Source organism: Triplophysa dalaica, chromosome 13 (assembly GCF_015846415.1).
Source record: "Triplophysa dalaica isolate WHDGS20190420 chromosome 13, ASM1584641v1, whole genome shotgun sequence".
NCBI lineage: Eukaryota > Metazoa > Chordata > Actinopteri > Cypriniformes > Nemacheilidae > Triplophysa > Triplophysa dalaica.
In genome coordinates this window covers 7,666,709-7,679,857 of record NC_079554.1, presented here as the reverse complement: position 1 = coordinate 7,679,857, position 13,149 = coordinate 7,666,709, and the positions used below count along the sequence as shown (strand labels likewise).

The 13,149-nt window shown below is 40.1% G+C and overlaps 1 protein-coding gene across 2 annotated transcripts in view; it reads right to left on the bottom strand.

The window, feature by feature from the left end:
* Positions 1-13,149, bottom strand: part of plpp3 (phospholipid phosphatase 3) — a 37,798-nt gene that overhangs the window by 19,992 nt on the left and 4,657 nt on the right. The window contains exon 2 of one of the 2 annotated variants that reach the window (XM_056764145.1): positions 972-1,126. In XM_056764145.1, coding sequence (XP_056620123.1) covers positions 972-1,126 — 155 coding nt within the window. Of the gene's footprint in view, positions 1-413; positions 572-971; positions 1,127-13,149 lie in introns of both variants that reach the window. The other variant, XM_056764144.1, reaches the window with a different exon arrangement.

Sequence of the window (13,149 nt, the reverse complement as noted above, 5' to 3'; positions counted from 1 at the left end):
ATGTTATTATCAAACAGATTTTCAGTTTGAGAGGAATAGCCGTTTATAACAATTCCTTTTTTTCAAAAGCACAAAAAAACAACACAACACTCAAAACCAGCAATTTGTCAAAACACATGCAAACATAAGACACCACAGCAAAAAGAAATAGAGAAGACAGAGAGAGAAAAAGAGAGAGTTAGCCCTGACCACGATAAACCCCTTGATGTGAGTTGACTGAGTTACTTTAGATATTTTAAATGGAGAGATGAGATGGGGAATGCTGGTTAATGGATTTAAGGGATCATGAGAATGATTTCGTCATTATTTATTTTTAAAGTTATTCCATATTTTACTAATCTGTATGCTTTAATGGGGGATGAAGGGTATGGATTGGAGGTATATATATATATATATATAAGACAGTAACTTACAGACAGGATGGCAATTAGAATGCCAGCAGCACAGAGCACGGCATCGCTTATGGTGTCCCCGTTTTTATACGGGTACTGGATGGACTCGTCGTTGCAGTAAAACCCGCGATGGTACGGCTTGATCGTGCTAGTTTCAATTATCAGGAAAGGCAGGCCAGCTACAGCGACACACGCACACACAAAGAGAGAGAGAGGGGGCGAGAGAGAAAAATAGAGAGAGTGTTTAGGTCAGTCACAGAAAGACACACACAGGTAGCAGCATAGCACAGCACAGCACACGGCAGCCGAGGATTATGGGAAATACCAGGCATGGGAGGGGGTGTGACATGGTACTTTGGTTTCGGAGAGAGTGTACTACCACACTTAGCTAACGTCTGCCTATGACTGGCATAAGGCACTATAATTTAAATGCAGTCTCCGTTATATCACGGCTATAAACGTGTCTTGTTTGAAATGTAACCCTATAAAAACTCTCTCAGAAGACTTAATTTCCCATGCAATGGCCCTGCTCGCCTGGCCCCATGTCCCCTGTCTGAGGCCCCTCTGTGGGGCACTTACGCTGGCAATGGGCAGGAGGAGGCCCACAGCTGTCAGCACAGAAGAAGGCACAGTGCTGCTTTTATAGGTGTAGCGGATAGTGTCATCCGAGCAGTAGAACCCACGTTGGTATGGCTGCACAGTCGACTTATGCAACACCATCGAGGGCAGCATGACTACGCAAAAAACACACACATACCGCCAATGGGTGTCAGGATACTCACTCACCTGAGAGGGTAGGACTGTTTAACATTAATTAAGCTTGCAAAAAACAAAAAAATCATCTGTTAAAGACCCTGTGAAATCAATTAGTTCTAGAGAGCAAATGATTGGATACAAATCTGTGTAGTGCAAGATGAGTCATCAATTGTTTTACAGTGTTTCCCTCTAAAAGGAAATGCTAAAATTTAAATGATAAAAACTGTTAAAGTAGTGCTAAAACTGCTAAGCATTTACATCAAAGCAAACAGTTGTATTATCTCAAATTTTTATTTCATAGGGTCTTTAAAGGAAATGGAAGGAATTGCGCAATGACAATTGAAAACATTGTTCAAAGACATTTAATTGTTCATTTATCCGGCAAACAGGCTAAAAGAAAAGTTATCTGTTCTTTATCTAATGTTTTAAACAAAACACTACCTCAAAGTGACGCTGCTATAACAAGAGCCGTGCACAGAATGTATTGTGTATCCAATACACATAGCCTCTATATAACAGTTTGTCTGTTTGCCACTTAAGTAATTTGCGCAAAGCAACAAAGTAGCAAGAGAAGCTTCCCTTTCCCTTCAGCATTGGTTTAGGGCTATTGTCAGAGCAAAGTAGCTTACAGCAAAAGACAATGCAGCCTAATGCCTCTAAGCAAAGCTTTTTTGCAAACAACACTGTGTATCTCAGATAACTTATTTAACAAAGAAGAGACCTTGTATTGAACATCAAACATATCAATAGGTTCAGTTTAGTTCTTTGTGACACAGATGCAACATAGCATCAAATTGTCCAACATCTTGTCCAATTGGAAGTGCCCCTAAAATGCTGTCTTGGTAGACAGCTTACGTGTGTTGGAATGGAGCTACAGATTTTTTTGTGCTCTTTGGTAAAATTGCGCTTTTACCAAAACATTTTCACAATACTTTGGCTTATGCCGTTCTTTTTCAAGTAACACGATGGAGACACTTCATGGTTCAAAGACCAAAACCAAAAACACGTACACTCACCTAAAAGATTATTAGGAACACCTGTTGAATTTCTCATTAATGCAATTATGGCGGTGATGTAATGGTGTGGGGGATGTTTTCTTGGCACACTTTAGGCCCCTTAGTGCCAATTGGGCATCGTTTAAATGCCACGGCCTACCTGAGCATTGTTTCTGACCATGTCCACCATGTACCCACCCTCTGATGGCTACTTCCAGCAGGATAATGCACCATGTCACAAAGCTCGAATCATTTAAAATTGGTTTCTTGAACATGACAATGAGTTCACTGTACTAAAATGGCCCCCAAAGTCAACAGATCTCAACCCAATAGAGCACCTTTGGGATGTGGTGGAAGAGGAGCTTCGTGCATCCCACAAATCTCCATCAACTGCAAAATGCTATTCAATCAATATGGGCCAACATTTCTGAGAATGCTTTCAGCACCTTGTTGAATCAATGCCCTTAGAATTAAGGCAGTTCTGAAGGCGAAAGGGGGTCAAACACAGTATTAGTATGGTGTTCCTAAGAATCCTTTAGGTGAGTGTATACTGTGAAGGTTTCCCTGTTTAGAAATTATCCACAAACATACACTCGTTGGGTGTATATAGAAATCAGTGTATTTTTGTGTATTAAATGGGTAGATGCCAGGCTGGGAGCTCGGCCCAAAATGGCCGACTCATTAAAATGTCACACCTCCTGCAAAACACACGTCAACTGTCAACGTCCAGCCAACAGCAGGAAAAATAAATACATATTTCTAAATCAAAGCAAACTAAACATCAAACTCAAACTTGTGGTGGGACTTTGAAAGTTCCCCTTGAAGGACTGTAAAATGTGCGAATAGCTAGAAAAACAAAGCTTCGCTTACGCTGACCACCCAAATTTCTGGAACGTTGTTTGGAGCAAAAAAGAAGGAAGGGGGGCGTTGGGTTTTTGTGGTTAGAGAGAGCGAGACGACGGCAGTCTCGGTAACTGGTGCCTTTTTAAAACGCATACATGCATGCCGTAAACCAAACCTTTAAGATGTAAGATCAGACCAGCTTTGGGAACAGGCACAATGTGTAAAACAACGTTCCTTGGGCTATCCTCAGGGCCTCTTGGCTTTTCTTCAACAACATAAATCTAAGCCTGTAACCTCAAAAACTACATGACAATGCTCTTAGGTAGAGTGCAAAATAACATTCAAACAAGCTGAAAAGAAAATGTTGTGGTTTTAAAACACAAGGTGGCGGACAATGTCAAGTGCTACACCTCACAAGATCAAAATGTTCTTTACAGCTGCAGCCCAACTTGTAAAGCACAGTGCAAACAACTGCAAGGTAGTGGGTTCGATTCCCAGGGAAACACATGAACTGATAAATGTATCCTGAATGCAATATAGCAAATGCCATTTCCAGAATTAAAGACATTAGACACTTTCTGCACCTGCACAAATAAAGACGCAAGGCTTCGGGAGGTACGAGTTTTCTCACAGGTGCTTGAGCGGCGGATGTTATAATCAAACGCTAGATGATACATTACGGAGGCTTAGCCAATTCAAACTCACGTTGTGAGAATGGGTGGAGGGAACCCATGAACCTAGGTTACACCGTCTGGAAACGCACACAGACGTAGACGCAAATTCCTCCCCGGCGCTGCTTGTGATCTTTTCAGACCCACTTTGACCACAAGGTCAAATACACTTAGCGGGTCTGGAAAAAAACGAAAACCTAGCGATCAAATTTCATCACTTGTGCATGCATGTTTGTGATTAGACAGCAGATGTGCGGATTCATTTCTGTTAAGGTGTGTGTATATGTGCCATATGTATAAAACCGAATGGTAAACAAGCCTAAATCATGGGCTGTGTACCGGAGCAGAATTGGCACAGTTTTGGTGGTCACCATAATATATACTTCTTAAATCTAAATAAGTCAGAAAATTTCACACGCGTGTGTGTGTGTGTGGATCAACACATTGCTTCCATCTGTCTGTGAAAGGACGTCTGTCTGTGCCCAATGATGTTGGCGGAGAGCCCTCATCCAGCCAGTACGCTGTTGTTTCTACTGCCCATGTCATCACCATGAGAGTTGTCTGGTATGCCGGCCTCTGCCCATTCTTCAGTCACTCTTTCTTTCTCATTCTTCAGCTTTTTGGATCAATTATAATGGGCATCTTTGTGGCAACTACTACAAAGAATCTGAAGCACAGCTTTACTTGGAACACTTCTCGGTTTTTGGTGAGAATTCACTGGATTCTAGAACTTAACACTCTTGCTTCAGACATTTTAAGCGGTGATGTTCATGTGGTAGACTCAGGTTTGAATCACATGTCATGCATTTCCCTCTCTATAAAACAAATAAATTATACCCAAACATATAGGTTCAATAATTATTTATTGACCACCATGTTCCAAATTCAAAATAACTATAACAATTTTTTAGGTAAATTTATTTACAACTATAATAAGCTAACTGCTTCAGTAACTGTGACAGAAAAAAAAGAGAGAGGAAATGGGAGAAAAACACTAGTCTGTTGTCTGTGCAAATTTAATTAAATAGAAATAAATTCTAATTTACGATGGACACATGGCCATACCCAAAGACTCACAGCTACAGAGTGATGACTTACAAACACAAAGAGAGAGCAGTCCAAGTTAAACAGATAAATATCCTAGTGGCAAGGAAGCCATGTGTAAAATCCTATCATTGTGTTTAAAACAACAGCATGAATATTCATATTTTTCGCAAAAACAAGTTTGTATTACAATGAACAAATGCCTTTCATAGTCAAAAAGGTGTCAGTGTCGAGGGCCGCTGGGTTCAATGTGCACGAACTCTTTATTCGGCCCCTGACTTAACGCTCAATAAAAGGATAATGAAAAACAACCAGAGGCCAAAATGGAGCACCGCACACATACAGAAAAACTGTCAAAACTGGGCTGCTGTGTGCTGTATTGCGGGGAAAATCTTTCTATTTGCCTTATCAGATGTGGGCATGCAGCATTTACGGCCTAGCACAGTAAAGGGCAAGATGCCAGTAAGTTGCTACAGGCAACCAGATGCCGATAGGGGAGAACGGAAATCTGTTCTAAAAACTGGACGATTGTTATCGGGCCCAATCTACTATTGATGGCCTGGTGATGCAGGCATGTAGCCCGAAGGGAAACAATTGTGTTTCATTATCACAGTCATAGATCTTACATGTGCTTGTGTGAATATGTATAAACTGTAATTTTTATGGGTTAGTTTCATTCAACAGGGTCATGGCACCTAGTTAAAGCCAATGTTACTTTTTTTTGTGGAGTCTGATGAAAGCAAATTTCAAGATTAAAGAAGTCATCACCTTCAGCATAAACTAAAGATAAATTGAGTAATCGAGAATAACAACACAAAGAAATACACATCAGTTTATACTTATATTTAAGCGTTAAAAAAGTTGTTGATATATCTAGAATATTTATCCATTTGCTCTTCAGCGACAACACAATAACCTAAACATTTGACCTTTCTTTCAAAGCTCCTAGACATAACAGCTCTTAAGGAAGTTGTGGTATTGACTGTGTGATGAAGTGAAAGTAAATTGCATTGACAGCAGAAGCTCTCATTGAGAATTAAATACTGATCTGTCAACGTTGAACAAAGATACGACCGAAGAAGTCATAAAAGATGTGTATTGAGGAAAGGTCTTCCTGTCAGGGGCCATGGCCCTGAGGACGATACGAAGGTCAAACTCTCCTTCTGAATGAATAGTGCTTACGCACAATAAAATAAACACAGACGGCAAACTTGAGAACCTCTTAAAGTCACAAATATTTTAATATAAAAATACATAAATTTAGCTACATCTAATGGTGAAGCTACAAATTGGTACCAAAGGCTGACTCCACCCCTCCCTTTCGAAGCACTGCGGCTGAGACAGGACTAAGACATCTTTATGTGTTTGCTTCTTTGTCGAAGGAGATACCGAATTTACGAAACACTCTCTGTAGATCTGTTCGTCCATGTAGGGCTTCTGTAGAAAAAACATGGTAAATTCCATGGAAGGGGATCAACGCTGTATGTAGACATTAAATGCTCATTCTAAGGTAATAAAAGGTGTTTATACACCTTTGAAGACATAGTTATGTATATTAAATTGCATTTATGTCAATAGATCCTCCTAATACTTACACACTTGACCTTTTATATTAGGTAAGAATCACACTGCAGCTACCACTGGTACAGATGACAACTCATCTAAAGGTTATAGCGTGACAGTTTCAGTGCAGTGGGGATCTGAGGTAAGCAAGCGGCGAGTACGACAACAGAAATGTGTCAGAATGTCTTTCATTTCCCCAAATCAGCAAATGCACACACGCATGCCAAGGTAAATTCTTTGAACTAGAAACCACACTACAAAACCCATGTGCCACATCAAACACATGGTGGTTGTGTCTGTTACAGAGTGACAGCTAGCATCTTTCGGAGTTGCTAAGAGGGTCTTGCATTGGGTACCAAATTTAAGGCATCGTGGCTCTTACCGACATAATAAAATGACTGTGAAAACTATTCTTGTAGCTTGACTGGTAAACTATTATTTTAGCAGCGCAAAGGTTATGTGTTTTTTAAAAGGGATACTTGACCCAAAAATGTATTTACTCATCTTCGAGTTGATCCAAATGTGTTTACATTTCTTTGTTCTGATGAATACAGAGAAAGATATTTGGAATTATGCTTATAACCAAACAGATCTCAACCCCCATTGACTCCCACAGTAGGAAAAAACAATGGTGCCCCAGAAGTGTTTGCTGTCCTACATTCTTCAAAATGTCTTCTTTTGTGTTCAACAATTTTTGGGTAAATTGTCACTTTAAATGCACTGTATGTCACTTATTCTAGATAATATCTGAATAAGAGTATCTGCCAAATGCAAGAATGTAAATAGAAACTATTCATATAATGTAAGGAAAGTCCCTCTATATGAGGGGCTTGCCTGTCACCTCACCGGGCACCTTTTACACAAAATTAATTTAATAATAAATCTAAGGAAATCATTTTAGATAGGGTTTACAGGGAGTGATCAGTGAATGAGTCAAGTAATGCCGATTCATTTCACATGTACAGTCGGTACAACATCATGACTTTTTCTCTTGTTTCTAATTGCAGGATGTTCTGTAACTCTTGGCTCCAGAACATGTTGGTCACACACCCTTCAACAACCTCAAAGTGCAACCTGAGTCCCGACAGGACACAGTGAGTCTGGGGTTAACACCTGATACGAGGTAAGACCTTTCCAACTGTGCTTAATCCACAATGGCAGCAGTCAGGACTACACCTTCAGGTAACAATGTAAGCATGACAGTACCCAAGAATAGAATCAATTTAGTGTAGCATGTTGGCGGTCAGGAATACAATTATGTCCTTGGAGGCCATTGGGGGTTAGTTGTTTAGCTCTCAGCTTCATTGATGGCTTTATCACTGGTGATCTGCCGAGGGCTTGTGGCCAAGACCTTCACACAATGTGAGAGCCTGTGGAGGATGCCGAGTGAGAGAGAATGGGCATGCAGCCCCTGTGGGAATCGCTCTGTTGAGAATGAATGGCTCATGTCCAGCTCTCATGAGACTCTCATTGGCTGAAACACTAAAGGCCAAAACAAAAGATAGAGCCCCCCTGTTGTGAACGAGGGAACCGTTAGTAGAGGGCTTCATCAATTACTGGGAGAAAGGTAAACGGAGGAAGGGAGATGGTGAGTGGAGGAGAGAGTGTGTGCCTCTTGAAATGCAATGGAGCGTCACATTAGGAAGCTTTATTTTTAGAACAGTGTGTGCTAACGGGTGTGTGCGTGTTTGTTGTAAATCCTGTGATTTTGGTTTCACTAACGCGATGTTTTAGCAATTAAACTACTTAAAGGATTATGAGATATAGGAATCATTGGTAAGTAAACTGGTAAACAGTGTCACCCATTCTGAATCAATCAATTCATCGAATAATTTAGTTGTTATTCATTATCCCTCGTATTGTTCAAAACCTGCATATGATTCATGCTTCTGTGGAACACAAAGGAAGATATTATGAGAAATCTCCCAGTGGTTTTGCGTCTATACAATGGAAGTCAACGATGGTCAATGTTGTTCGGCTATCAATATTCTTTCAAATATTTTCTTTAGTGTTCTGCAGGAGAAACTCATACATACAAATGACAGTTAATAATTAAAATAATTATAGTTTTGGGGTGAACTTTCCCTTCAAGTCAGTTGGTTAAATTGTTGCAACCCACTGTTGCCAAATAAATGTTGGAAACCTGTATTTTGGCACACCTATTGTGTTTGCATGTGTGCCATTTATAAAAGTTTATGCACTTGCTGACTGGAATGAGACCGCCCTGTTTGGGATTCCTCCCAAGTCGGAGGTGTATTTCGACTTGATTGACATTTCCAAAACGCACACAGATCCATTCTGGCAGCCAGACACATAATCTACAAAACTCACACAGACTAAACAGTAAAACACACACATGCACATACACACACAAAGAAGATTAATGTTTTCCGTGACCTCTGACCTATGAACTGTGACCTCTGGAATGTGTGGTCTCTTTGGCACTCTGCACATCTACTGCCCATATTGGGCACAGAGGCACTCACCCACATGCTAAACCCTGACTCATGATCGATCATTTACAGCTATTCATATTAGAAATAGACTAATACTGATGAACACAACTGCACAATCCAATACTGACCAATGTGGGTCAACCTAAACTTACTAACCCTTTTCTGGTCTGACCTACTCAGTTTGATCCAATCAATACCTTCTTTCTGCACTTCCTAACTAGGGACACATGTTCAACATCACGGCAACTTTTTGTTTGATGTTACCAATGGACAGATGCCGCCGCAAAGTGACACAACTGCAGTCCGTCAGAGCAGGTTTGATGTATGCAATGTGAGCCAATGATTTTCCCCTATGTGTGGGGCCACCAATATCAAGCAAACAACAAACAAAATTTGAGCTGTTTAAAACTCAGAAAAGAGGTGCAAGATATCAAACAATTTGTGGTTTATCAAGCCTGGTTTGGACACAGTGAGAGGAACTGAATTTTTTTAAAGAAAAACTAAACACACAAATGTTTGTTTGGTTCATGACCAAGAGCTTAGGCACATCTGTTCTCTCTCTGCATCGTTCCATTATTGTCTGTGCAAGCTGCTGAAGTCAGCATAGCTGTGCACATTGGCAATCCTACCTTTCTCACTCTCTCAATACATCAGATAGGCTCTGGGACCGGGCCCCAGCTCAAAACATATGCTTACGCACAGCAATTTTTACTCGCCAGAGCCGTGCCCTTTTACACAGGCATCTAAACGGGCAGCCTGTGGTCTTGATACCACAAACATCAGCATCTTGCTAAAGAAATGACCTTATTAAAATTCACTATTACTTTACATTCAGTGTACAGCATGTAACGCCTGTTGGGGCAGGTTCTTCCTGCCATTCGTCTGCCTTTTTTCTTTGACCAATGAAATTAAATAAGCTTAATGAACTTAGTATGAAATCTGAGCCCACACTAATTCCCATCTTGCATATTATTTGGAATCGATAGTATCTGTGAACCTCACACGTCCCAAACATATGCCAAAAGGGTTTACTAAAGGAGAATTATTAACACAGCATCTGTTCATACGATCCTCTAAGTGTTTAACAAACATTCCCCACTGAAATGTGTATTAAAAAGACATACATGTCATTGCATAATGGAAACGTGTCAAAGCTGTTCTGTTATTTTACCTTTTAGATTGCATCCCCACCCACTCCACATAGCCTAGTAAATTATACATTACACTAAAAGAAGATTTGAGAGCACATAATTGAGATTTACAGCGTTTTTTTTTAAGAAAACAAGGGTTTTGGCATTTATTTAAATCATGCAGTAAATGGGTTCAACAATGCCAAAATGAAAGTCTGGAGATTTAAATAAATCAAGCAGCAAAGGGTTGTAATGCGCCAAGTGTGTCACGTTCATTGCTGGGTCTGCTTGTTTTGCCTTTAGGTGAGGAAATATTGATCGTACTGTACAACTGCTACTCAGTTCTCCAGGTTCAAAGATCAAATTCAGTCTTTTTTCCTCCCACGGAAAAGTGCAATTAAACAAATGAACAACTCCTCTCAGCCTCTTTTTAGTATTTCATCAACAAAGCCAAAAAAAAAAAAAAAAAAAACGCAATAAACCCCTGTAGCTAGGAGGAGATGTCTTCTTTTCTCTCCATCAATTTTTTCGTCCCTGCACCCACTTCCTAGACCCTAAAAGTCAGTCAAACCCTGGAGGTGCATGAGTTTAGGGGTTAACCAAGTCCCCAGCAACCTGCCTGTGAGCATCTTCAGTGGGGAAAAGACTGCTCCTTTCTCCCACCCTGCCCTGAAGCTCATGGGAAGCAGACGGTCACACTATAACTAAATTGTCTTCACGTAGCAATCAACACTTCACCAGAGAGCTGCATTTAGATTTGTCTTTTTCTGTGGTGTGTGTGAGAGAATATACCAGGATTTCATGGAAATGCATGTGTTCCAGATTCTGTGTGTCCATTACAGCATTCTTATCTGTAATTTTATTCCCAGTGTGTACATAAACAGTGTATAAATATGTGTATAAACTTTAGCTGTTATTGTGAGTGTGCACTTTTGCATAAAAGAGCAATGTGTAAATGATCATTGCATTGTTCTCCTGCACTACTCCATCCACCAGGTAACATCACCAGGCGTGAGAAAATGATTTACTTTATATACGACTAAACGTATATATTATATAGGTATGTTTTTATACATCTATATAAATTAAAAGTGGAAAAAGGAAAAAAATTTGATTGGAATTAGGAGATCCAAAAGTTGCAAGCAGGATTCATATTCACAATGCACTTCACACAAACAACACTATTACACTTTTTCGTAGCACAGACCGTTTTTTTGTAAATATATGTTGCACTGTACAGACCTGCATATCCATGCTATTTTTTTAATAAAATTAATCTGAAAAAGCAGTTGTCGATGAGGGTCAAAAATTGAATTGAACAATGAAGAATTGAAGAATGTTTATAACCACACCACATTGGCCTGCCATTGTACAGATAACAAAACCACTGTGACATTTCGCAAAATATATTTTTTTGTTCCACAGAAGAAAATGTCATACAGGTTTTGAATGCAGTTAAAGTGACAGACTTTAGGTAAATATTCCTAAGGGGACTAATTCCTAAGGGGATCAACATCAATTTTTTAACCAGGCTATATTTAAGGTCCATTGAATAGTGTTTCATCTGGGTATTATCCAGCACATTACAATATTAGCTTTAATGACACAGGTCTTATTAGCATATGAATGACCAGAAGGTGACTGCCCTTCAGGGGCCAGCTAGGTTTACAATGAGGAATGCAGAGCACCCTGGACTTAATCCATATGACCCAGAAAAAGTTAAAAGAGGGAGAGAGAAAGGTTGGTGTGTGAGGGTGGCAAGGTCATCCTTGGTCATTGGGCTTTTGGTTCTAGATAAGGTTTTACACATGCCCACACAGGATTTTAATAAATCCCATTTCAGACACACAAGCAAGATTTTGAACACACACACACACATTCCAGAAAGTCACATTCCTCTGTACACCCTGGAATTACAATCTAGTTGTGTGTGCCGAGGATGAATGTTCTGTGGTGTGGATTAGAAGAGTTATGGCGCTAACAGCTTCTGCCGTTGACTAGCTGATACTCGTACACACAATGGCTCATTTGCAGAAACAATGGCTGACAGGATACAATACAGACCAGCGAGAGGAAATAGACTACAATTACACAGAGAATAAACAAACACATCATTTGTGCGTTTACCTCGTAGAAAAGCATACAAAAACAGCAGGAGTCCTCCAAACTTAGTTCCGATTGAAGCGAATACCTCTCACAAACTCAATTGTTATCAAATGAAGATAAGGATATTTACTACACCCTACACTTAAAGGCAAAGTTCACCCAAAATAAAAAAATATTTACCCACATGTCATTACAAGATATTTTGAAGAATGTCGCTAACCAAACCAGCCCATTGACTTCAATTGTATGGACAAAACCAGACATTTCGCAAAATATGTTATTTTTTGTTCCACTGAAGGGGGGGCTATCCTTAAAGCTAACCTGAACAGTACATTATTCCACTATTGTCAATTAAGGATGATCTAGCTCACTTTTGAGTTTTTCAAACAGGCATGACTACTAACTAAAACCACTTTCCAAATCAACATGTTTTGCTACATTTGTGTGCACGTTTTCTAAGTATTAGGTTAAAGTATGGACAAACCTACAACCCCCCCAACACACAGTCTAAACAGCCGAATGATGGTCACCCATGCTCATGTCTGCCTGTGTAATTGCTACCTAGAGCAGGCCACTTTGTCATATAAACTCTTCAAGCATATAATTAAACCATATGGCATGTAACCTCAGAAACCAGCCTCTCTTACATACACACACACACTTAGACATACACAAACACCCTGACAGGTTCTTGTACAAATATTCAGACACATGGTGCACTCACACATGTGCCCTTATATCAACACAAACACACAGCGTGGGCACTATGTTTTGACAGCCTCGTCATTACTAGTGGTGAGGTCGAGACGGTGTAGTCTAGGACTTCATCTGAGCCCCAGACGACTCTACTGTACACTGAGAGCACTCATATGGAACTCATTCCTACGTCATACTGTAACCCCCAAGCCCTAATGCTGACTATTAGAAAATACAGCTCCCTCCGGGTCTGAGCGACTCTTTACATCACTTTCCAGAGATTTGCGGAGGCGCGGCAGCCATTAGCAGCTTCTGAGGAACTACGGAAACCCTGTGTCCGGTTACAAAGAACACAGCTTGACATTACGTTAGAGGCAATGAAGGATTTTTGTATCATCTTATGTGGCAAATCATTATGTAATTGGCATGAAAATTTACCAAAGGGAAATTATCCTTACTAACAAACAACTTTCCATTTGATGGGACAGGAAATGACA